Source organism: Lemur catta, chromosome 25 (assembly GCF_020740605.2).
Source record: "Lemur catta isolate mLemCat1 chromosome 25, mLemCat1.pri, whole genome shotgun sequence".
NCBI classification, from domain to species: Eukaryota; Metazoa; Chordata; class Mammalia; order Primates; family Lemuridae; genus Lemur; species Lemur catta.
In genome coordinates, this window is record NC_059152.1 from 11,973,683 (window position 1) to 11,999,586 (window position 25,904).

A 25,904-nucleotide genomic window follows, 5' to 3' on the forward strand; every position below is an offset into this window, starting at 1 on the left:
CTCATGTCTTCTTACTTGTGTTCAAGCAAGGTTGTCTTCCTCAAAATCATATATTTTTAATGTTATTGCCCCTTGCTTAAAGTGATGGCAGTTTCTCATATGTAGCACATTAAAAAAAAAAGTCTTCAATGATGGTAACAGTTTTGGCTTTTTTTTTAATTGCCAAAAAATTCAGATCCAAGCCTAGTAAGTAATAAAGTTTGGTTTAAAAAAGTCAGTGACTGGCCAGGCATGGTGGCTCACGCCTATAATCCTAGCACTCTGGGAGGCCAAGGCAGGTGGATCGCTCGAGGTCAGGAGTTCGAGACCAGCCTGATCAAGAGTGAGACCCCGTCTCTACTAAAAATAGAAAGAAATTATCTGTCCAACTAGAAAAAAATATATATATAGAAAAAATTAGCCGGGCATGGTGGCGCATGCCTGTAGTCCCAGCTACTTGGGAGGCTGAGGCAGGAGGCTTGCTTGAGCCCAGGAGTCTGAGGTTGCTGTGAGCTAGGCTGACGCCACAGCACTCACTCTAGCCCGGGCAACAGAGCGAGACTCTGTCTCAAAAAAAAAAAAAAAAAAAAGTCAGTGACTTTGTTCTGTGACTTTAAGATGACATTGGCATTGGCAAATGAGGAACTCACAGGATGGTTGGAATAGTGCCAGCAAAGTTGGAACGAGTGTTTTGTTTTCCAGTTTTATTTTGAAAGGCAGAATTCATTAGAATATATATTTTGGCACTAAGAGTAATTTTTTTAAAGGGTGTAGAAGATCTCAAACATGAGAGAAGGCATGAGGGGAAAATCTCAGGGGCTGGATATGACCGACGAGAGTGGGAACTGCTGTGGTTTAAGCTCCTGTCTACACAGAGCCTGGGGACGGGGCGGCCCCACCTCCCAGGAGCCCTCCTGGCTCAGACAGCCGAGCACCTGCCAGAGGCTGGACCTTGGCCCCAGGCTAGTCCATTTTGGAAAAGCATGCACATCCCAAGTGTAAGTCACTAAGCTTGTTTCTGTTTTCAGTTTTTAATTTACTGTGTAAATATTTGGAGAGCTGTTTTCTGACCACGGAGCGCTCTGGAAACACCTAGAAGGTATAAGGGCTAAAAACAAAAACGACAAAAAACCTTGTAGTTTAAGGACTGAAGATCAACCGTGCGGTTTAGTGATTGTTGATAAGGTTTCCTCTAGCAAGGTCAGCACCAGAGAGAACCGACAACACAAAACAGTCCAGAGGACGACGGGTCACGACTAAGGCTCTGGCAGTGGCCACCAAGGCAAGGGACGTGGGTGTCAGTGCCCAGGGCAGACGTGCCTGCGCTGTGGCTTCCAGTGCTGCCGTCACCCCCTCCAGAGGTCGCTTCTCAGCCGCACACACAGTGCACGCCTCCACGCAACTCGGGACACACAACTACGGGGCACATTACGTTGGGGGGGCTGGCCCAGACTGGGGTGCCTCCAGACCCTCGGCCTTGGGACAAGCCCAGCTGGCCAAAAAAGGGTTGCAGAGCCCGATTCTTACAATGACAAGTAATTAGCAAGTAGAAAAGCATCGCCACGATAAACCATGGAAGCTCTTACCTCATTTGGACCAATGGTGGAAGGAAGCATTTGCTTGTTGCATTATCAGCCTAATGGGGAAAAACCCAAACTTCCGGCCTGTAGCACCCCCTTTCCTGCCTGCACTGCCCACCCTCCCTCCGGCTGGCCCCCTGACCGTGAGGCCAGAAGTCTCATCCTGAGCCGGGATCTGTCAGACCCTCCGTGTCACAGAGTCGGGGGCTCCACGGAAATCCACTGGGCACCCAGGATCAAGCACGAGCAGGCTGCATGGCCAGACCCAGACCCCTGTGCCATCCCTTTTCCTCCCTCAGCCTGCAGCTGGCAGCAGCTGGCAAAGGGGCAAAGCCTGTGCTTCCGTCGTGAACGGGCTCAAGCCCAGCATGGGTGGCAGCTTTGCTGTAGTGTCACTCGGGCGGTCCCGACTTCCGCTGCTGCTGAGATGTTCAACCTGCCCACGACAGAGTCCAGCGCGGAGTCCCCAGTGAGGGACCCTCCCCGGAGGAGACCAGCCAGCCACCTGGTGGCATGCTGTCTACACTGGCTCCTTCCCACCCCGGAAGGAAAAGTAAGCCACTGCGACAGGAGCAGATACCCATTCTCGGCACAGGTTCTCCTCCCCTGCCCACAGGTCTCCGCCAGCACCCCTGTCACCAGGGCGTGTGGAGCGTTGGATCCTCCCCTGGCCCGGGGACCCACAGGACAACACTACTTCCAACCAAGAGCCCCACTCGGCGGCAAAGGAGGTGCAAGCCTGGCCGCCTGTGCTGGGGCCACCGTCCTGAATCGCCGTCCTGCTGGGAGGAGGGGAGGCCTGTCGCAGGTGCCCCTGAAGTGCCATCTCAGAGGTGACACCTGGTGAGCAGAGGCAGCATCCTCCAGGGAGCAGCATACACCTTAAGCCACCCTGAATGTCATTACCTTTGTAAGGTGCTGTGTCCCAGTGAAAAGAATCCATGACCCGTCTACCATGACTCCCAGGGACCCGCTCGAGGAACTTGGGATTCCCACCCCCACCACTCCTGGCCCTGTGGACTTAGAGACCCTGCTTCCCAAAGCGGAGGACCCCACTGAGCTAAGGCTGTTGCCTGGGCCAGAAGAGCCACCTCCTTGCAGGGCTGCTGTCACACGGTGGCAGGGAGGGACCTGTTTGCACCCTGGCTGTCCACTTGTGCATCTCTGGACACAGCCTTTGTCCAAGTTTGATGGGAACCAGACAAGTGCAGCAACCCTGCACCAAAAGGGGCCCAGAGCCCTGGGGCTCAGACTTCCCCGGGGCTGAGGGCCTGGGTCACCACAACAGGTCAGCCCAGCTCGGCCGGAGGCAGACAGATGAGTTGCAGCGCCAAGGCCAGCTACAGTGGCAGGGGACGGAGTTTGTCCCACCGACCTTCCTCTTCTAAGTGTGCCTCTCTGGACTTCTGGAAGAGCTTCTCGCTCACACTGTGGAGCACAGACCTGTGCGGGCACAGTGGCAGATTGTGACGGACACCGTGATGTCCCACTGGATTCCCTTTCACAGACAAAGGACTTGCTCCCTCCGCTGCTGAGAGTGGTCAGGGCGGACGGGCTTCAGGTGTGAACCCTCTGCAGGGATCGCCTCGCCCCCTTCCTGGGGGACCCACGGTCAATGAGCGGCTCACGTGAGGGTGTTCAAGCCCAGCCCTCTCATCCCAACTCGGGACAGCTCGAGTCGCGCTGGCTGAGGGCGCTGCTGGGTCTGTGTTGCAGCTCCGTGTCTCCCCCGTCCAATCCCACTTCCTGCCCTTGGCTTGCATGGGCGTTGACCCCAAGAGCACCCCCCTAAGAAACACTCCACACTGACCTCAGCGTCTGCCCCCACCCAGCCGCGCCCATTCAGCGATCCTGTAGGTCGCTGGGTTTAGGGGTTGTCAGGGACCGTGTGAGGTGGCGGCCCTGAGGATCGTGATCTGAGAAAGGCAGCAGGGGACAGAGTTTTGGGGCCAGACACATCTGGTCTCAGTGTGTGTGGAGGAAGGGGCTGGTTAGTCTCCCAGATGTGTCCCCCAAATCTCTGTGTAGACCCTGTGATCTGTTTTTCACTCATGAATGCATCTTATCCGCATGTTAACCGCTACGTATCGCCGGCCTCATTACCTCTTGCAAAAACAAATTCCGTGGACTCCCACTATGTGAGGTGGTGCCTGATGATTTAGAGTCGGACGTCACCCCCTCAATATTTCCCTGGCACACGAGGCAGAACCATGTTGACCCTGCGACCCAGTGATGCCCAGATGTTGACCCTGCCACCCAGCGAGGCCCAGATACTGACCCTGCCACCCAGCGAGGCCCAGATGTTGACCCTGCCACCCAGAGAGGCCCAGATGTTGACCCTGCCACCCAGCGAGGCCCAGATGTTGACCCTGCGACCCAGCGATGCCCAGATACTGACCCTGCCACCCAGCGAGGCCCAGATGTTGACCCTGCGACCCAGCGAAGCCCAGATGTTGACCCTGCCACCCAGCGAGGCCCAGATGTTGACCCTGTCACCCTGCAATGCCCAGATGTTGACCCTGTCACCCAGCGATGCCCAGATACTGACCCTGTCACCCAGCGAGGCCCAGATGTTGACCCTGCCACCCAGCGAGGCCCAGATGTTGACCCTGCCACCCAGCGAGGCCCAGATGTTGACCCTGCGACCCAGCGATGCCCAGATACTGACCCTGCCACCCAGCGAGGCCCAGATGTTGACCCTGCGACCCAGCGAAGCCCAGATGTTGACCCTGCCACCCAGCGAGGCCCAGATGTTGACCCTGTCACCGTGCAATGCCCAGATGTTGACCCTGTCACCCAGCAAGGCCCAGATGTTGACCCTGTCACCCAGCGAGGCCCAGATGTTGACCCTGCCACCCAGCGAGGCCCAGATGTTGACCCTGTCACCCTGCGATGCCCAGATGTTGACCCTGTCACCCTGCAATGCCCAGATGTTGACCCTGCCACACAGCCAGGCCCAGATGTTGACCCTGCCACACAGCCAGGCCCAGATGTTGACCCTGCCACCCAGGAGGCCCAGCCCCACTGGGTGAGGCCGGCGTGGCTACCCCACCCCCGCCAGCAGCCTCTGCCCCTCTGGCTGGGCAGTCGGGGCCAGTTTGGAGAAAGGCAGACCTTGCCTGGCAGGAATTACAGACAGTACCTGGTCGTTCAGTGGTCGGCAGTGTCAAAAGAATTTATTTCAAATCTGCTTAAGACTGTGGTAAAACTCAGGTTTTCCAAAAGGTAATACAGAAAGTTCAACCAACCCCAAAGACCAGAAAACACAGTGTTTGCAATTCAAAAAAATACAAACGCTTGTGGATACCAATACAAAAATTAGAAAAATGTTGCTTTTCTCACCACTCCCCCCCACCCCCGTGTTTTCAGTGGAACATGAACAACAGGACCAAGAGCTGCCACCAAATACCAACAAGTGACAGAGAGTGGATGCGATGGGGAGGGGCAGAACAGGGTAAAGGACGGCAGGGAAATGGAAGTTCTATCGACAGCCAAAACAAGGACACAAAGCTTTTTGTTTTCTTGTTCGATTCCTTTGCCAACGTTAAACAAACGCCTCTCATGCTTAATACGACAGCTTAGTGCGAAGGCAGCAATTCTACATCATGCATCTAACGTTTTCTGCTTCGTCTGCTCCCGCGTCCTCTTGCTGCTCAGAGTCTGGGGCTCTGGACGTCCAGTCTCCAGGGCGGGCGCGGCTGGAAAGACCTTCAGCCTGGGTCTCACGGAGCAAGCACCTGACATGTCCCTGCTTCTGCAGCTGCAGGCGGCCACCTCCCCACACCTGCAGCCTGTGTCTCGACCTTCCCGCGGAGGTTTGCCCCAGGGTCTGCCCTGGTCTGCGGTGCCCCCCGTGGCCCTGGGCCTTCCCCAGGTCTAGGCCAGGCAGCTGCGCCCTCCACGAGCTGTGCTCCTTGAGAGAGCAGCGACACCTCCAGGGGAGACTTCCCCAGCGGTCTCAACTCCCAGCTGGCTGAAGCCAATGTCGTGCATGGAAAAAGCCAGAACCCTCCACCCCCACCCCTCACTAGCTGGTGCCAGTGGAGCCCCAGCCGCCTGCTGTTGTCTGAGAGCAACGTGATCCCCGCTGCTCCCCTTTGCCTTTCAGCCCAGCCAGAGCTCCGGACCCCGTGTGGTCACATCTCGTCACGCTCAGACACGCTGGTTCCCAACCCGCTCCACTGCACAGACCTCTGCAAACACAGGAGACAAGCTGTGCGTGGAGAGGCCCCTTAGATACCAGAACCTGGGTAACCAAGGAGGCAGAAAGCAGAGTGATGTCTCTCCTTGGTTGAAGGGGACACCTTGAGGACCAGCAGTGAGATTGCCACCAGGCAGCCTGGTCACAGCACTCACACAGAGCACTATTAAAACAGGCTGCACCGGGAGTGGGAACATCCGCGTGTTACTCTCTGCGGTCACTCGAAACCTGTCTTAAATGTCTATTTCAACCCCTCAGGGCCAGCTCCTTGCACCGCTCATGAGGAAGAATCGGATGGAAGACAAGTCCGAGAACACTCTGGAAAATCACCGCACAGGTATGATTTATTGAATGTGAACCATTAGCCTAGAGGGAAGCGATGAAAGATCGTACTTTTTTCCTTAAAAAGTGTTGTTCTGTAATCCTCACCACACATTAGAGGAGGTAGGTTAGTACAACTAGTCCCGTTTGCAGGCGGGGATACTGAGGCACAGAAAGATGGGGAGATCTGCCCCCACTCGGGCCGGGAATTGATATCAAAGCCGGCTGAGAGTGGATCTCTTTTCAGAATCAGAGGGATAAACTTGGTGTCCGATCACACCTCCTGCCCCAAACCTCTTACAGCTCAGACACAGCGAAAGCTGCCAGGAGCCCTTTATCTTCCAGAAAGAACTTGCCAAAGAATGCAATCCATGAGCATCGCTCCCCTCTCACTTGCAAAAAAACATCCTGAAATTTTCCAGGATCAGCATAGACCTTGCCTTTCCACTAACAATATCTGATAAGTTTTTTTTAACCAGTTGAAGGCCACAAACTCATTAAGAAGTCCCTGTTGCTCCCAGTAAAATGTGGCCAAAGAATATGAAGGTGACGCGTTTCGCTTTCTAGGAATGGGCATGGAGGGTGCGAGGCATCTTCGCCCCATTTCTCCCCACCTGCCCCAGGGAGAGTCCTGGTGACAGTCCACGTAACAGAGAAGCGGGAGCCCACACCACTGTAGATCCACGCATGACAAACCGCTAGCGTGACCTGGCAGTCCTCAACTGGGGACAGCCCCTGGGAACATTTGACAATGTTATAGATACTTGTGGTTGTCACAGTTAACTTGGGGGTTGCCAGTGGCCGCTAGTGGGTAGGGACCAGGGATGCTGCTAGACGTCCTACAGTATAGAGGACCCACCCCAAGAGTCAGTAGAGGTTGAGGAACCCTGGAATCCCGCCCACAGGCCTTGCGATAGTTTCTTCAGCAGTCACGCGCTGAGTTCCCGAAGGATTTTAGCCACCCCCACTACCCTGCACAGCCAGCAGGGGCCTGCAGGACAGGCGGCATCTCATCAGTCAGTGGGCCACCTGCTCCCTGGTGCTGAAACGCCTTCCCAGGGGACCAAGCCTTTCACTTGCGACTAGAATTAAGGCTTAAATGCAGATATCCCTGGAGGAAGTACATAGATCCTGCATTCTGATCCTTTCCTGAGAGTGCTCTGGTAGGGCAGAGCGCAGGGGCACCGAGAGAGACAGAGAGAGAGCACGGGGGCTCGGACGGCAGGGCGGGCCTGCCCCGGCTCCTGGTGAGCTCCACAGTGTCACCCGGGCTCACTCCGGAGCAAAAGCACGACCGGCCCCGACCTTGGTGGGCCAGGGGCACCCGGGTGTGGTGTTGCAACTGCAAAGTACACACAGGGCTGAAGACGCAGCCTAGAGCTATATAGTTTTATAATTTTTAGGTCAGTCACCTTGTGCGTCAGGCTTGCTGACATCCTCTTTCTTGGAATCATTATTTTCCCAAAGAGGAGAGACCAGAAAGCAGGTCTTGGGGAAACGTCTTCCCCTGCTCTGAATTAGGAGCTGGGGTGCTATGCAGTGAGGTGCTAGTGGATATTTTTTAAAAAGGTTGATTTGAAAGGGAAAAGGCATACACTTTGACAAACTTGCTCGCTCGCGAAGAACGAACTGCAGAACGACGTGCCGGAGGTGTTATTTACAATGCGACGGAACTCCACGCAGGGAACTACTTCGAGTCGCTTTCTCACCGAAACTGCTGGACAGATTGCCACCAAGTTACTCCTCAGCCGGCCCGACAAAAGCATCGTCTGGATACAATTGTATGTACAAAGATGCCGCCACGTTGTAACGTGACGGCGAATTCGACAGAGGATGAGACTCCCTGACCCGTCTGTCGTTTCTGCTCCGCATCCCAGGGCCTCCCGGTCACGAGGAGTTGTTAATTCCTTCTTCGCGTTTCCGGTCCCTCAAAACCAAGAGGTGTGTGGCACAGACCTGCCCTTCTTTCAAAGTCCATTCTTGTCCCTGAAAGGTGTTTTGTGCTGAAGACAGGAGAGGTGGCTGTGCACTGGGCAGTGCAGCTGGGCACTGTCCCCGGGATCAGCCGTATTGCTTCTGGGCTCCTGGAGGGGTCAGAAAAAGGCGACTGTCCCCGGCCCCCAAGCTCCCTGCTGCAGGGGAGGAGGGGGCCTGGTTCCTTCTCTGAACGTGAGGGAGGTTCTTCTCAAAGAGGCCACTGGATGGGTGGGCATTTCCCTCCTGCACTTCGCACGTCTCCCCCGACCCAGGTGTCGGCTCCCCTGAGGGTGGTACGAAGTCCAGGTGGCCCTGAGCTGCCAGTCCTCTGCAGAGCCGCGGCCACCTGGTGACCGGGCTGTGCTGAGTCTGGGGGCTTCCCTGGGAGAAGCTGCTCCCGCCAGGCAGCCCTCCCTGCCTGGCCAACCTTCCCCGCCCGACCCTCGCTCCTGGGGCGGGCGCTGGCCTCGCTTTTCCAAAAGACAGTGTGACATTTCCCAAAGCTGACAGTGTCTGGACGGAGCCTGGGCCCCAGGAAAGTGGTGTCTCCTCTGTGTCCCCAGTCTTTAGGGATCTTCTCCATGCTCTGAGCCGAGGCCACCAGAGCTATGGCTAAGGACGAAGCTGCAAGAAAGTGGAAGCAGAGAGAGGCAGTCGTGCGGGCGAGGACGCAGCCAGGTCCTGTGTGACTCCTCCAAGGGTCTGCAGGGGGCTCTGGGACAGGAGGGAGAGAGCCAGAAGCCACTCAGCAGGATGACAAGGCAAGACCCAGACGAAGCAGATGGCTCCCAGGGCCCCGCAGCCGCGGAGGCTGCCACACAGCACCAAGCAGCTCCTGGCGACCCGGGCAGCTGGCCTCACCGGCCACACCTGCAGAGACTGCAACCCAGGCGGCCCTGCAGGCCAAGGGTGAGCGTGAGCGTTGAGGTAGGACTGTCGCACCTGCTGAGCAGAGGGGCTCTGCGCGCCCGGGGCAGGCGGTTACTCAGAAAGCAGGAAGGCAGAACCGAGGAAGCACAGTTGGTGCCACGTACGGGGCGAGTTTTAGAAACATCCAGTCCTGACAATAGATGACTTGCTCCTCAACCTCAGAAATAAAATGCTGGATAAAACATATTCTTTTAAAAAGGAGAGAGAAAGGTTATCACCAGGTGGGGCTCGAGGTGGCAGGGGACAGGGAAGGACAGGAGGGGTTCTCTGCTGCAGTGTCTGGGGTCGGAGCCCTGGGCCAAGCTCTCTTTGAGAGGAGGGGTACCTCGGTGTGGGTTAGGGACAGCAGGGCGTTTCCAGGAAGGAGGGGAGGATCCACCCTGAGCCCCGCCCTGGCACGCGGGACTGGCACACCCCTGCTGGGGGCCAAGGTCTACACCAGTGCCCTTCTGTCTCCCGCCACCCCGTCAAGGCAGAGCCTTCCCTGCCTGCCATCGGGGCCACTTCTTGTGTTCGTGATGCTTTCATGGTGACAGTGGGGTTGGATTCAAAACAAAGCGTGCACTGACTGTGAGGGGCGTCCCCAGGGTCTCATATGGCAAATGCTTCTGCGTCTGAGCATGGACAGCCCAGAAGAACAACTTGGATACATTTTTAGTTAACTTGGGGAGCCAGTTCCCACCAGGAGTGACACATCACTAGTATTAAAATTCAGGTGTCGTCCTATGTGTTTAACAACTAAGAACTGAGTGAATGCATTTTAGCAGACTGTCCTCTCTCTCTCTGTGTGTGTGCGTGTGTGTGTGTGTGTGTGTGTGTGCGTGTGTGTGTGTGTGTGTGTGTGTGTGAAAGAGAGAGACACAACTGGGTGATGAATGAAGGACCCAAGGAAGCTGTTTTCAAAGTTTCTCAGCAGTTAGTTCAGTGAGAGGCAAAATCCAGCACTAACGATGAATACCCCTTTCTGTCACTCCTGAATTGGGTCTGCAAGTGGCAGATCACACTAAAGGCTCCAGGACCAAGAAACTAAAGGATGACTTTTCCCAGCACAGATGAGAACCCGCTGCCTGGTGCTCTGAGGAGGACGCTGTCCCGCAGAGAGCCAGCACTCGGGCGCGTGGCATCACCACGCACACGCAAAGCTCCGCAGGAGGCCCGTCTCAAAGCCTGCCTTCCTCTCTCCCTCCAAAGAAAGGCAAGCTTTGAAAACAGATGGCAGGAAACATAAACATAAAACGCAAATGCCTTCTCACTCCCTTGAGGAAGGTCCTTCTCGGTGGGATTTGTGACATCCAGGTACAATGAAGGGAAAACGCACACCGTGCGGACCACTCAGTGTCAGCAATGGCACGGCCTGCAGACACGCTCCCTGTCCCCCAAAGAAAACATGTCTCGAGGACACTCTGTGGCTGCTGGGCTGCACCCACGACCTGCCTGTCCTGCCCTCTGGGGTTATTGGAGCTCCGTGGGGACGGCGGGGCGCACGGCTGGACTGCTGGAGCTGGGAGCTAGTTAGTTGCCTGAGAGCTTTGGCCGCCCCAGGTTTGTCGGCACTTCCAATCCTGTGTGCAGGGTGACCTGGAAAAGAAGACAGGGGAATTGAGGGTGGGAGAGGCTGCCACCCGGACCGAGGGCTCTGACGGCATAGCAGCCACACACGGCGTCCCCTGCTTGCTCGAGGGCCGTCCCACGCATACCCAGGGCTACTCGGTACTGTTGAGCGTGCTGTTTAGTACATCGCCCAATAGCATGAATTAAGGTCCGTGTTGGTTTGTGCCTCTTTCCTCGTAATGGGAATCACACCCCTGCGGGTTCCCCTTTGGCCAGAGCTGCCAGAGCCCAGGCGAGGGGGTGCCCTGTTGCCGTGGGCACACTGGTTCTCCAGGCTGTGCACTCGTGTCTATCCCTTCCACGGCCCTCCTTCCTTTCCCACGCTGTTCTAATCACCCTGCGGAATAATGGCCCACCTTGCAGGTCGCCTCAAATACCTTCTGCAGATGAGTGGAGGTGCAAACCGACCCGATGCCACAGACCCATCAATACTCAGGGCTGGCGGTACCGACGCAGGACCCTGCCTCTCCCGCCTTCCACTCCCCACCCCGGGGAAGGGGACCGACTAGAGTCAAGGGATGGCAGTCCCAGGTTGCTCTCCCCCTCACACCCTCTGGGCTCTCATTTCATCTATCTCTTGTCAGGCTCCTGAGCCATCAGCACTCCCCAAGGACTGGGCCCTCCTCCCCAGAGATCCCCTTTTCTGGAAATTGCCGCCTTAGGGTCCCTGCTCCTTCCAAGTGAGCAAGTTAGAAGGGACTGCCTAGCTGGGCACGGTGGCTCATGCCTGGGATCCCAACATTTTGGGAAGCCGAGGCAGGAGGATTGCTTGAGGCCAGGAGTTTGAGATGAACCTGGACAACATAGCAAGACCCCATCTCTAAAAAAAAAAAATTAGCCAGCTGTGGCGGTATGCACCTGTAGTCCCAACTACTTGGGAGGCAGAGGCAGAAAGAGATTGCTTGAGCCCAGGAGCTTAAGGCTGTAGTGAGGTATAATCATGCCACTGCACTAGATCCTGGGTGACAGACTGAGATCCTATCTCTGAAAAAATAAAAATAAAAAAAATTAAATAATGAATAAATAAATAGAAAGAAGGGGCTGTCTCCAGGGAACGCCCAAGGCAGGCTGCTAGGTGAGTTCTGGGCAGGCACTGCAGGCGGCTTCCTCACGGCCCGCTATGCCCACATGTGCTGCGGAGACCCTCAGCCCACCGTGGGGAGCGGCCAGACCGGCTCCGGCCTGGGGGTGCGCGGTACCTGCACGTTGCGGTTGAGGCTGAGGGCTGGCATGAAGACCCCGTCCACGTGGCTGAAGGCCGTGGGGCCCTGCTGCTGCCCATTGATGAAGAAGGTCAGGGTGTGCTTGTTCAGGTCCAGCAGCACGCCGACCGTGGCCCCCTTGCTCACACCGCCTTCCGTCCTGGGAAGAGAAGCCCGGGGAAGACCCATCACCACACTCAGCCTGCGATGTAGGTGACAACTCAGGAGCATGAGTTACAGGGTGTTGGGAACCACAGCCCCCAAGGTGGGGTGCACTATGCCTCTCGGCGTCTGAGCTGCTCTTGCAGGGTACGCCCTGTTCACAGGCCGTGCATGAAGATTCTACCCTAGAGGAACCAGGCTGTCCCACCCCCGCTTTCTGACAGTGTCTGGGACCTGCACACCAAGCAAGCAGGGTTTTGATGAGCAGAGCATGGAGCGTGGGTGAGAGAGGCGCCGTCACCTGCTAAAGAAAATAACTAATTTGGTGCCTTTTTCTGTTTGGTCAAGTGAGGGTGTGGATCTTGGTGAAGACTCAGACACCCAGGAAAATTTGAGGAGCCCCACCCTCCTTTGGCTCATCTTCCCGGACACGTCCTGGGGCTCCTTAAAAGGCAGGATATGGCCGGGGGAGGGGTGCTGAATCGTAGTCAAGTCCTCTGGCTGAGTCACCAGCCCCCCAGGCACCCACAAGGGACCCTGAGAATGTACATTGTGGCGCTGGGTGGGGATTCCTACCCCCTGGGTGGGAGGGAATCTCTAAGTGAGGAGCTGTCCCGGGGGGCCTTGGCTGACCTCCCCTTGTCTCCATGGGCCGAATCTGCCAACTCTCCCTTCCCTTCTCTAAGGGCTGAGGTCCTCTAGCCTTGACCTTGGGCTTCTCAGCTCTGCCAAGAAAACCGTGCTTGTCCTTTCTGATTACAAATGAGTTGATCAGCCAGAACCAGCTCGTTGGGCAGAAGGTGAGCTGTGAGGAGCATCTGGCGGACTAACCAAAGGGTCTTTCTTGGAAGGGCGGGTTTCCTGAAGGTGCCCCGGGGCAGGATCCGGCAGGTGGGAAACAGGACCTAGAACTGGGCCCTTGGTGCTATGTGGACGGTGACCACCAGGTGGCGCATTGACCGACCCCAGGTGCAGGAAGGTGCTTCCCACCTGAGCGGAGCCTTGGGCCCAGGTCAGCGCTGGGGCCCAACGTCCCCCTGCCCAGGTTTCCTCTAGAACCTGCTCCGCCCCTGTGGCACGAGGAGGGTGTGCAAAGAGGACAGATTCCGCCTGGGCTTTCTCCGGCCCCCACTCTCCTTCTGCCCCTCCCAGCGAGGAGGTGGCACCAAGGGGCTGGAAGGGGCAGCGTAGGCCCGAGAATCGCTCCCAGTCCCCCCAGGAGGGGCATTGTGGCCAACGCCCAGGGGGGCTGCGGAGTCTGCACCACACGGGACAGTCTCCTGCGTCCCCTGGGCCACACCACCCCAGGGCCAGCCTCAGGTCGGAGCTGCACCTGTGGGCGCCCTTGTTAACAGACACATGCCCGGGGAGCGCCAGCCTGCCCTCGCCTCCCAGGCCTGCCCGGGTGAAGGCCCCGCCAAGGCTCGAGCCCACGTGAGACCAGGGGAGTGGCGGGGTCGCTCCAGACAACGGCCGGCAGTGACCGGGCCGCAGCTGCGAGGATGCCGGCCACAGCCGTGCCCACCGCGGCTCTGCAGCGACTCGCACCTGGGCAGATGGTTGTAAAGGAAAGCGGAGCCGAACCAGAGAGAAAACCGCGAGCCGAGCATCCCGCTGTGTGGCCTGCTGGGTGACACGGGACACCCCCCACCCCCCACCCCACCCCCGGGCTGGTGCTGCTCTGGTCACCGTGCCATCCCTCGTCTGGGCTGCAGGTGGGGGTGGCCACTGCTGCCTGGCCAGAGTCAAAGCCTCCTGGAAACTGGAGACCCAAGTGGCTGGAAACACTCCCCCATTCCTGACACCTGGCCTTGGGGACAGCAGGAGGGACACTGGCCCAAAGGACCCTCATTCCCACCCCCGCCCCACGCCCCGCACACGTACCTGTTGGTGTGGGAGTTGCAGTGCATGAACCAGCTGCGGTTGTTGTCCACGTACATGGCCCAGGCCTTGTCGTCCTTGCCCAGCATCATGTCCTTGACCACGCTGGCCCTGGCCACCCCGAAGGCCGGGTCTGGGTGGTTGTCGTACCGGTCCACGTGCAGCTCCCAGTAGTGCACGCCCTTGGAGAACGCAGCCGTGCCCAGCACCACCCGGTCGTCGTAGCTGCTGCAGGTGGCCGTCTGGTTGTCGTTGGATAATATGATGTCCCGGTGCCCAGAGTTGGGGTCAAACGTGAACCAGGCCACTGAAAAGGATGGAGGCGAGAGGAGCAGGGTCAGGCTCCTCCATGGAACTTGCTAGCTGTCCCTAATGGGCTCAGGGGCATGGGCTCACTCGTCTCTGTTAGAAAGCTGGCACCCGCATTGAATGGTCTTCCCTGTGTGCCTACCACACACACACACACACACACACACACACACACACACACACACACGCCCTGCTCTGTGTGCGTCCAAGTTCCCAGTCCCACGAGCCCGGCCTTGCCAAGGAATGCAGACATTCAGGCCCTAAATCTCCAAATCGAGATGCATTTCCCGGGGTCTTAGTCTGCAACACCCTTCCAAATGTTTCACCCCCCGTTCCGAGTTCAGGGGAAGCAGGTGTGGAGGGTCCACCTCGCAGGCAGGGATGTGGCCGAGGTCACAGCCCAATTCTCCGTTTTGCAGCCCATCGGGTGGTGCCCCCGTCTGTTCTCCGAACCCCCCAGTTTGCGGGAAGCAAGGCCCTTACCCTGAAACTGTGACCACCACGCACAGAGCAAGGACCACCCACCTCTAGGCTGGAGGGTGCAGGGGCCGAGAGCGCCAGTGAGCTCTCCTCTGGGGGTGTGGATAATAAAACGACTCTGCAGGTCTCACCATTTTCAGAAAAGTGCCCCCCGGCTGTGCCCTTTGACACCTGCTGCTTCTCTTCCCTGCCCCGGGAGACCATCCAGCCGTCAGATGTGTGGGCACGTACAGGGCTGGCACTGCCCCCGGGACTGGTGGGGGTGGGAAACCGCCTCTGCAGCCCAGCCTGGGCCCGGTGGGGCAGGACTATCTTTGCAACGTGTTTTTTACCTCCATCATCGCTTCCCACTGAATACGGATCACAATTCCACTGAACATTAATGTGCTGTTGTTGCCTACAACCCGAAAGGGTGCAGCTGGGTGCATAAACCATCAGACCTGAACTCTGGCATCGGGCATTGCGTGTTCCCGTTGCAAGAAAGGCTCGAATCCAGGGCCCGCCGTGGGGCATTCTTGTCTGGAACTGTCCCCCTCGCTCCTGCGCCCTTCAGAGGTGGGAGAAGCTAATCCTCATTCAGTCCCCTTTCGCAGTCCCACACAGTGAGGTAAAGGGACGATCCTTCCTTTCCTGGCTCACGGGGAGGAGGGTGCAGGCAGGGAGCCGCGTGCAGACTTGAGACACCCTCATCCGGCCCCTCCTTCCCTCCCTTCCTCCCTTTTCCATCTAAGCCTCTGATGGTTTCCCCATCGAGGGGATGAAGAGTGGGCTGGGCCGCAGGGCGTCTCCTCCCCAGGGGCTCACCCAGGGAGAGCACAGCTGTGTCCAGGGCCCCCAGTCGTCAGAGCCGCTGCAGGTGTCACTGGGTTGGACAAAACGATGACCCTGTGCCTCCCACCGAGAGACCCCGTGCTCACCGTCCGACGTCTGCAGGACGACGGTCTTGCTGTATGGCCCGACGCCGGAGGCGTTGAAAGCTTTGACCCTGGCGTTGTAGGTGCTGTTGAAGTGGAGCCCGTCGATGGTGCACAGGGTCTCCTTGCCCACGTACACCTCCTGAAAGACAGCCAGGGCCGCCCGTGAGGCTCCCGGAGCCTCCGGAACATTCCCCTCAGTAAATGGTTGCTGGACACACACGGACATCCAAGGCGCTATGGTCGGCGTGGCAGCGCACCTGTCGTCCCAGCTACTTGGAAGGCGGAGGCAAGAGCATCCTTTGAACCCCAGAGTTCAAGGTGAGCCTGAGCGCCATAGTGAAACCCTGTCTCTAAAAATTTTTTTTTAATTAAAAAGAAACGCACACAAGTGCTCTCGCCCTAATAGAACTATTGACTACAGGAAATTGTGATCAGTGGCGGCTGGGTCACAGACCTTGACCAGCGAGGCACGGACACCTTGCCACTGGCTGCCCGTGCGGCTGTGCGGGGCGGCAGGGTCCTCGTGAAGCCGGGACCCAGGTCTGCAGCCGGCCAGAACGTCCTGCCTCTGCTGAGAGCCACCCGTCAGACGGGACTCTGGAGCCCGGGGGGACGTCGCGTCTCCTTCCCCCACCTCTGAGGTTGGCACCCCCCTCCTCGGCCCTCCGGGAGCTGCAGCTTCCCCTGTCTCTCCAGCGGGTGACACGTCTCTGCATCGGACCCCAGAGATCGTTTTCTAGGGACTTACTTTGCTTCCTATTCTCTTCAAAGCCACCTGGTCCTAGCTGTCATCGTGTTCTGCTTGGTTTGTCTAAAACTTCTCTCCTGCCTGCGTGTCTAGCGGGCTGCTCTTCACTTGTTACTGATCACAATGGCCGTGTGCCAGGCATTGCATAAGGTGTTTAGTCCTCTCACACCCGAGATTGTTGTCACTTTCCATATTTTACACACAGGGAGACCCAGAGAAGGTAGGAAACTTGCCCACGATCACGGCCGATCTGTTTAGGAGCCACGGCTCAAATCCAGGACCGGCCGCACTCAAAGCCCACACTCTCCCCTCTGGAAGACGTGGTCCCTCAGGAACCCTCACCCCGGGTCTAGCTTGCGTTAGTGGCTGTGTCTCAGAGAGGAGGGACCCCCTTTGAGCTCTGCGGCTGCTTCTTTTACTATCTCCAAACGGTCTTTTTTTCCTTCGCATTTTAAAAAATCACAGGCTTTCCTCTTGGTTTCTGGAGAAGGATCTCTCCGTTCTCAGCTTATTGGCACGATAGGAGTGACGGGGCCCACACGGCACAGGTGACCTGAGACGGCGCAGAGCCTGTGCCCCCCGGTACTCAATCCAACCCAAATTTCACGAGTGAATCTCAAGGCAGTGCGCTAGTGGGGGTCGGGGGTGGGCTGGGGGCTGTCCCAGGCTTTCCAGCAGACGGGGGCGGGGTGGGGGGGGTAGAAGCTGCATTTCTGGCTCACTAAGCGCCTCTCCTGCCCCACAGCAGCCCATCGATGGGGACACGAATGCAGGATGTCAACCCAGTGCAACAACCAATCATCCTTCGTGCCAGCACCTCGCCAGGTACAGGAGGGCCAGAGACTGCTTCCTCCTCTCCTGAAACGTGTCCCTCCCCAAGACAAGGCCGGCTGACATAGTCCGTGAGCCAGACAAGTCACGGTGTGAGGAGCCTGGCGAGGGCACGTGCTGCTGCATGCAGGGTGGGGGGCAAACGAGGGGGGGAAGTACATGCAGGTGACACCTTCTCTGAGCTCTGCTCCGGCCCCACGCCGACGCCCCGCAGGGCAGCAGGGCTGGTCCCGAGGTTGGGGCAGTGAGACCTGCTCCCGGCCTCTGCATGAGGACCCCACCCCCGCGAACCAGCAGCGAGGCCTCACCCGGAACTGCCCCCCGGCACCGTCGTCCAGCTCCAGGATGTAGCCGTCCACGGGGCTGTGGGTGAAGGGCGGCATCCTCCAGGCCAGCGTGACGCTGTTGTTGCGGGTGCAGCACTTCTCCAGCTGCAGCAAGGGGACAGGCGGCACTGTGACAGGGACCCACACGGGTTAGCACACGATGCCCTCGGAGGGGCCCAGCTCTGCCCCCTGCCCTGCCCCCATCCTAGGAGCTCCTGGCCCCCGGAGGACCCCGAGGCTGAATTTCCTCCCTGGCCACCCTGTGCTCACTCTCAGCCTCCCGGGCGTCTGTCTCCAGGTGGGCTGGGGGTGGGGCAGGCACAGGTGACCCTGCACGTCTCCGCCCTAGAGGGTGTGCTGGAATCTCAGGGGGCCAGGGCAGATGCCCCACCCTCTGAGCCTGTGAGAAAGCATGTTCTCGTCCCTCCACCCATTGAGAACCGCTGGTTTTGACTCCCAGACTTGTGAGGAGCACACGAGGAATTCCGGCCACGTTCCACGTGCCACCAAGGCACAGCACGAGCCAACGTGGGCCCAGCGAGAGCCGCGGCTTGCACTTGCGGCTGGGAAGGTGGGACAGACGCATCTGAACTTCCACTGGGAGCATTAAATAGGTCAAAGGACCAGATCCGGGCCGGGGAAGCCATCCTGGAGTACTGGACAGTCAGCCCAAAGAGTTAAGGACTTGAATCAGTTGTATCGTAAGTTCTATTAAGATGAGAGTGGGAGAATTTTAAAAATCTTCCAGCTCTATTCAGGCTTAAGAGATTTTAAAAATAGATATAGTCCACTCTGATCTTTTTTTAAAAGGGAAAATTGCAATATTGGTTTTCTAAAACTATACATTTTGCTCCCAGAAGCAGGGCGCTATATTCCAGGTTTTAGCTGGGAGAAATCCCTGCCTTCATCACAGACGTGGTGCCAGGGCTGAGTGAGCACAGCCCGACTCCCGGCCCTCGGGTAACCAGCCGGGGCAGTCCTCTCTCCGTCCCCTGGGCTCTGCCATTCTGCTCTCCCAGTCCCCCTCTGAACCCCATGACCCCACCCAGTAAGAAGCAGCCTCTGGTGTGGCCCCAAGCCTCCTCCCTCCGCACCGTAAATTTCTGGGGCGACCTCTCCCTCCCACTGCAGCTCCCCCACTCTGCCAAGCTTCCCCTGCCCCTGGGCACTGCATCTCATTCACACCGGGGCAGGTGGCATTCCCAGCCCCACCCGAGGTGCAAGCTGTGTGGGAGTGAGGAGCGTGGGAATGTGCAAGAGACTTGTGTTCTCTGCAGTCTAAAAACGGGCACATGCTCTGCAGGTGGGACTTCCTGAGTTCACAGATCCTGCAGTGTGGCCCCCAGGCCACAAAAAGCCAGACGGTTTCCATTTCCCCTCCCAAATGTGCCCTTGGCACCTCCGGAGAGGCAGAGTGTAGGACTCTGGTTCTGGCCATCACCTGCCGGCTTTGTAATGGGGCAAGTGACACAAACGTTACTTGACCCTAGCTGTGTGTCCCCCCTGGCTCTCTGAACCCAACTTGCTCTTCTTGGAACACAGAAAACATACTCCTGCCTCAGTGCCTTTGCACGTGCCCCCAGGTTTGTCAGTTTGTTCCCTGCTTCATCCTGAATGGTGCCTGGCACGTAGTAGACACTCCAGTATTTCTGGATGAACAAACGACCCTCACTTTACACATGGGAGGCTCAGCCTCAGCCTGGGTGTCTCCTGCCCCAGCTCACACAGTGAGTGGGGGCTGAGCGGGGGCTTGAACCCAGGTCTGGGACTCCAGATTTCCTACACTCCGTGCATCACAGTTCTCCCGACGGCACTGAGCTGCCCCTCAGACTGGTCGCCTCTTTCGAAGCGCTGACTGGGCTGGGCAAGGTGGCTCACGCCTATGATCCTAGAAGTTTGGGAAACTGAGTTGGGAGGATTGCTTGAGGCCAGGAGTTTGAGACTAGTCTGGGCAACATACTGAGAACCTCCCCTACCCAAAAAAAGTTTTTAAATTAGTGTGAACCTGTAGTTCCAGCCACTCAGGAGGCTGAGGTGGGAGGATCACTTGAGCCCAGGCGTTTGAAGTTGCAGTGAGCTGTGGATTGTGCCACTGGACTCCAGCCTGGGCAACCAAGTGAGACTCTTTTAAAGAAAAATTAAAAAAGGATTGACTGAACTGGGGCCAACCACGGCTCACCCCTACATTTCATCTGAATGAAGTCCAGCTGGTGGATGGCCTGCAGCAGTGGCTCGCTGTCCAGGGTCAGGTCGAACTCTGCAGACACTTTTGGCTCCAGGGCGCCTTTGACCCACTGCTCCTGAGACACCTGGACACGCTTGATCAGAGCGTCTGAGATCTTAAAGGGGAGCAAAGAGTTTAGGGTTTCAACTTGCAAAGGAATAACTGTGCAGCCAATGGTGACGCAGGGGTAGGAACTTTGTCTCTAAGGTGCTCCGGGGCAGAAAGGACCCGTGCTAAGCATGCACTCTCAAGCCCTGGCAGAGATTGAATGACCCCTGCCCGCACAACACTGGTCATATAAAAATGCAGTTTTGTTTCCATCCTGTTTTAAAGGGGCGATCGTGGGAAATGAACAGAAGCACTTGCTATTTAAAGAAATTGGGCCAAACCCTGTCGTGAAATACATGATACTTTTTAATATACAAAAGCATCCTTCATTGTATGTTTTGCTAGATCTAGTACTTTGCCAGGGGAAACATGCCAGTAGTCTGGCCCAGTGTCTGAAGGACCACCACACCCCTGGAGTTCTGAAGTCCACTTCCCCCGGCGTGGTCCCTCTAAGTTGTTCTGTAGCTTCGGCTCCAAACCCTGCCTGCATCACACCCCTGGCTCTGCGCTCCTCTGCCGGAAAGCCCTGCTTGTCAGACATTTGCATGTGTCCCTGGAGAGCCGTGATCCTGTGTGCCCTCCCTGGGGAGTCCTCAAGAGGGTGCATCATTTTCTCCAGAGACAGAGGCTGGATCCCTGCCACGTTCCCGAGAGATACTGATGACACTGAGTCAGCCTAAATGCTGGAGAGACGGCCCCACAGAGGCTGCACTGTCTCTGTGGGCAGCCAGCGCGTTGCCGGCCAGGCCTGCAGGACTCTGCACACGGGCAGTGTGGATTCTGCTAACTCACTTCTCCCAGTGCAATGCATCCAGCTTGTTTGGCAAAAACTGTCTTTTCCCATTTATGGGAGAAATATTGCAGAATGGCATTTTGGTCCTAGAGATTATGCCATGTCATCCCCTTGGTTAATGCACGATGCAAAATTAGGGTCACAGGTAGTGAGAGTCAGAGCCAACGTTAGAGCCTAGAACTTCTGGAATCACTGAGTGAAGGGGACTCTACTCAACCCCAAGCCACGGAAGGGTCTTGCCTAAGATTTGGGCTGGTCTGCGGAGCGGCACTGGAGTGGGAGGAAGGCCAGCTAGAGTCTTCCAGGGCGGGCTCACCTGTAGGAACCCAGAGGGGTCATTCTCCTTGATCACCTCCAGGCAGTACTCCATCAGCCCGGTGGACTGGCGCAGCTTCAACGTGCAGTGATTGATCTGGTCCCAAACCATCTGCAATGGGAACACTCCTTTCAGCAGGCGTCTCACGGGAGGAAGAGCAGGGAGGCCACAGCCAGAGCCGGAGAACTAGCCCGGGAAGAGGCGGTGCTGGTCTGGACCACTCGCACCAGTTCCCTCCTCACTCTGCTCCCGAGCTCCACGTGTCCCCTTTCCTGGGGAGTAAACACACTCACTTCCCAACAAGTGGGGCCACAACCTCCAACACAGCAAACGTTCTGAACTCTGGACAGCAACGCAGAGACAGGGCATGATCTGGGATGCCACACGACTGGCGGCTGGCTTCTTGACTCGCTGCCAACCTGTCGGTGTGGTCCTGGAAACCCAAGGCACTTAGCCACTGCACTGGCAAACCACGGGTCATCGCCAGCACTCATCCCCTCTCTCCTTGAAAGCAATATTCTGATTCAGTTAGGAAGTGTCTCCAGCACAGACAGAGCTCCTGGGACAGTGACAGCCCTTCATCAAGTCTGGGCGTCAGGGCACCGGGCTGAGCCAGGCACTCAGGGTGACAGCGGTGCCATGCATCGTTGCCGACTACCGAGTGCAAGAGATCAGAGACAGAACCCCAAGAAGGGGGCAGAGCTGGAGGCCTGAGCAAAGCCAGGCCTGTCACTGGTCGCTTCTGCCCTGCAAGATGGGAACAGCAGGACAAGACGAGTTTCTTAGAAAGAAACAGGGACTTAGAGAACGTGGGCTTCTGACTTGAAGCCAGCAAGACACAGGGCGTCTGACTCGGCTCTGGAGAGAGAACGTGGGTGTTTAATGGCCTCTGTCAAGTCACAACAGTGTAGCTGAAGCAGACGGCGTCCCCTCCCTTGCCTCGTTCACTCACTGACATCCACCCAGCGCCTGCCGTGAGCCCCACTGCACACCGGGGGAGGAGGACGTAACAGAGATGAAATGTACCGGTCGCCCAGGTACCTACCTTCAACTTGTGCTCCCTCTCTTTGGTCACCTTGGTGAGCAGCTTGGCTTTCTGCCGAGTCAGAGCATCCACCAGGGCGTCGCACTGAGCAACCAGGCAGGCTTCGTAGTCCAGTCCGTTTTCCTGGGGGGAAGCAGAGAGCTCTAGAGAGAAGACGCCGAGATCTGGTGAGCGCTACAGACAAAGAGGTGCTGCAGAGAAGCTCAGCCCAGAGTCATCCATGACGTTGTTAGATTTGAAACAATAGAAACGTGAATTAGGGAGGCGTCCTGTGGATCCCAGCACACCTATATGGTGGAATATTCTGCAGTCACCCAAATCTTGTTCCCAGACCATTTTAGATACCATGGGAAATGCTCATAAGACTGTTAAGAAGAAAAAAAGGCAGGATACAAGTTGTGTACAGCATAATCCCATACATGTTGTGTGTGTGCATGTGTGCGTGCACGTGTGTGTGTGCATGTGTGTGTCTAAAGTAACGGAACAACACGTGCCAAAATGGTGAGAGTGGTCACCTCCGATGGTGGGATATTGGTGAACTTTTTCTTAGTTCTGTTTTCTCTACTTTCCAAAATTTCTGCAATATGAACTTGTGCTTTTTATAGTCCGAAAAAAGTAAGCCAAACCAAAAAGTAGTCCCCTTGTTGTAGGGGCTTTCTCCGTTTATAGCAGAATCCTTCCCGGTCTCTAAGGCCAGCGTGGATCCATACGTCATGTTACAGGCTGAACCGTGTCTCCTAAAATTCACATATTGAAGTCCCGACCGGCCCCCAGCAGAACGTCCAAATGTGACTGTATTTGGATAATTAAGTTAAAATGAGGTCATATGGGCGTACCCAATCCAATATGACCGGCGTCCTTGTAAGAGGAGCAGAGCAGGACACAGACACACACGGAGGGAAGGCCTTGTGAGGACAGGGAGGAGACGGCGTCTGCGAGCCCAGGAGAGAGGCCTCAGGGACACCCAGCCCTGCCAGCGCCTCGATCTCAGACCTCCAGCCTCCCAGACCGTGAGAAAGTAAGTTTCTGTGTTTTCAGCCCCGCAGTCTCTGGTATTTTGTTACGCAGCCCTAGCAAACGGGTCCATCTCCTGCCCGTGAACCACGGGAAACATCGGCAACATCGTGATTGATTAATAGCACGCCCTGCGGCTGAAGCCTGCACTTTAACTCGTTAGGAAGCACGGCTTTTGTGGGCTGATCAGGAATTCGGGGCCTTCGGTCCCTTTTCTTCATCCAGACATGCGACTGCTTTATGGGTCCCTCATCTCCTGACCTTTCCTCTGCCCACGCACTGTCACACGGCAGCACGCGTGTGTGCACTCTCTGCCCTGCAGACCGAGCCCCCTGCCCCACTGGTCTTTGCAGCCTGTGTCGGGCGCAATGTGCGACACCGTGTAGGTGCTCAGTGAGTACATCTATCTAGTAAATGATGCATTTCTACTGGAGGCCGTGATTGCATGGGCACCAAACACGGATTTCCCACAGGCCCACCCGGCTGCGTAGAGCGCTAGATCACATCTTTGCAGCCCTCTCTTGTACGATTCTCTCTAACTGGCTCCATGTGAAATTTCTTGCCCATATCAGGTGTCCCGTGGCTGTCAGGGGCGTGAGGACGTGGCACCTTCAGCAGCCAGGCCGGCACAGCAGGACACATTAACCTTCAAGTGTCCATCGCAAAATAACTGCTTCTCACGAGACTGTCCCTTTCTTCTGGATACCCTGCATCTTTGCGCACTGTCTACACGAGTGCACCTCCCGAGCCCAGAGCTGTGCTCACCTGGATCTGCTGCAGAATGTTCTTGAGCTGAACCAGAAACTCCTTCGCTTCCTTTGCCTTGTCCGAAACTCCGTTTAAGGCCTGAGATAGTTGTGCCTGAAAGAGATACCACGTATTGAGAAGAGACGTTAGGTGTGAAAGGCACACAAGGTGCACTCCACCGTGAGAGCCTGTGTTTACACGAGGGGACAGAAGTGACCCCACGCACGCGCTGTCCTTGTTGATGGAGAGACCACTACTGCCTTTCAGTCCTTACAGCATTTGCTCATTTTGCCAGCAGTGCTTGACGTTGATTGACTTACAGACACTCTTCTGTCTGCCCCCAAAGCTGGAGAGAGCTAAGGAGCACCCAGCTAAGCGGCTGAAGCCGACAGGCCTGCCCTGGCGTTTGCAGAGCTCAGGACAAGAAGACAAAGGGAGCCCTGGGGCCGGCCTGGCCCCCCTCTCCCCATAGCAGTTCTGCCCCTCATAGAAGGCACTCATGTATGGGCATCCCAGACCCCTGGCCAAGCTCGTCCACGCCACACCTACACAGCCTCCTTTTAGCCTGGGGTGCACCCAGTGTCTATACCCGCAGCCCTGGGGACCCCTCCCCCCCAGAGAGGGGTGTGGCCAGTGAGGGGTTGGATCAGTTGCTGAGGCCCGAGGGCAAAACTGCTGGCTGAGCTCAAATCTATGGCCTTTGGCATCAGGTTTCCCTTTAAGGAACCACATACACACACCATCAATTTGTCTTTAAAACCTAGCTATTGAGCGGACGGATGACCTTGATTTTTAACATGACTCTCATTTTTCAAATTAAAAAGCTGAGGATGGAACAAAATGGAATCAGACAGGCCAAGGTCTCCTTCTCCCCCACACCCCCTGCTAGGACTCTGCTCAAATGTCACCTTGTCGGTGACACCACTCCTCATGACCCTGTAGAATAGCCCTGTCCCTCCCCCCGCCTTACTCTTCCTAACATTCATCACCCCCAACCCAGACCTGTGTGCCCTCTGTCTCCCCTTCCCAGAACGTAAGCTGCCCAGGACAGGGACTTTGCGTGGTTCGCAGCCGTATCCCGGCACGGGACGAGCACCTGGCGCGTGCATTAACATTAGTATTAATTCAACTAATTAATATTAGTTGCCTGAATGAATCAGTGAATGTGATTCTTCAGACCACACCGGTGGTTCTCAGAGTGTGGTCCTGGCCCGGCAGCATCGGCATCAGCTGGGAGCTTGTTGGAAATGCAGCGTGTGGCTCCGCCCCAGCCCTGCCACGCGGAAACTGGGGTGAAGCCCAGGAGCCTGCATCTTAACGAGCCCCCCAGGGCGCTCGGGTGCAGTCTGAGACCCACTGTACAGATGAGCCTCAGCATAGCCGAGGAAAAGGGGGCAGAGGGAGCCACGGGGTCGACGGGAAGACGCGGGACGCGGAAAGAGACGGAAGGTACCTGGCACCTGCAGCCCACTGACGTTCAGGGAGGCCAAGGTTCGGCCGCCTCGCTCCCACCGTGCCGGGAGCCTCCAGCTGAGGGTCGGCGAGGCAGCCTCCTCGGAGGTTTCCTCACTCCCCGGGCTCCCCCACCCCGAGCCCCGGCTGGGCCAGCTCAGGCCCCTCCGCCCCACAGCTCAGCCAGGTGCACCAGCCCTTAAGGCAGTGCCTGGGCGGTGACACACCCAACAGGACCCACGGAGAGGACAGCCTCGTCCTACATCTGCGCTGTCCAGCAGCCACGCGTGGCCGCTAAGCATTTGCAGGTGGCTAATGTGACCGAAGAGCTGGATTTTTAAATATTATTTGGTGTTAAGTTTCAACAGCCACATTGGGCCAGTGGCTACTGTCCTGGAGACACAGGTCTTGTCCCCCATCTGGTGACCTGCAGGCCACCCTAGGCAGGCTGCCGGATGAGCCGCTGGGAGAGGTGACGATTCCTGGTTTACATCCTGTCCCTGTAAAGACTCTAATCATGAGCCCCTCAAATCCCACGGCCTCGAACCGTTGACATGCTGACTAATACGTAACCTGCTGACACTGAAAAGGATGCTGATTTGTTACTGAATCATGAAATTCTGCTGATTTCTTTCTGAATGATGAAGTTTTCGTGATTGTCTTACACGTAGAACATCTTAGCCTGCATGTCGTCACCGGTGGCCAATGATGGTAGCGTCTGCATTGCACCCTCCAGTGACAAAGGACAAC

General features: G+C 56.9%; 1 protein-coding gene across 2 annotated transcripts in view; it reads right to left on the reverse strand.

Moving 5' to 3' along the window:
* Positions 1-10,477: 10,477 nt before the first annotated feature.
* The window catches only part of TRIM67 (tripartite motif containing 67), a 33,407-nt gene continuing 17,980 nt past the window's right edge, over positions 10,478-25,904 (reverse strand). For both annotated transcript variants that reach the window (XM_045537287.1, XM_045537286.1), the window contains 9 exons: positions 23,721-23,816; positions 21,942-22,064; positions 20,897-21,007; positions 19,635-19,794; positions 17,438-17,583; positions 15,551-15,689; positions 13,848-14,151; positions 11,799-11,961; positions 10,478-10,566 (listed from right to left, as the gene is read on the reverse strand). In XM_045537287.1, the coding sequence (XP_045393243.1) occupies positions 10,501-10,566; positions 11,799-11,961; positions 13,848-14,151; positions 15,551-15,689; positions 17,438-17,583; positions 19,635-19,794; positions 20,897-21,007; positions 21,942-22,064; positions 23,721-23,816 (1,308 nt within the window). In that variant the 3' untranslated portion in view covers positions 10,478-10,500. The remainder of the gene's footprint in view (positions 10,567-11,798; positions 11,962-13,847; positions 14,152-15,550; positions 15,690-17,437; positions 17,584-19,634; positions 19,795-20,896; positions 21,008-21,941; positions 22,065-23,720; positions 23,817-25,904) is intronic.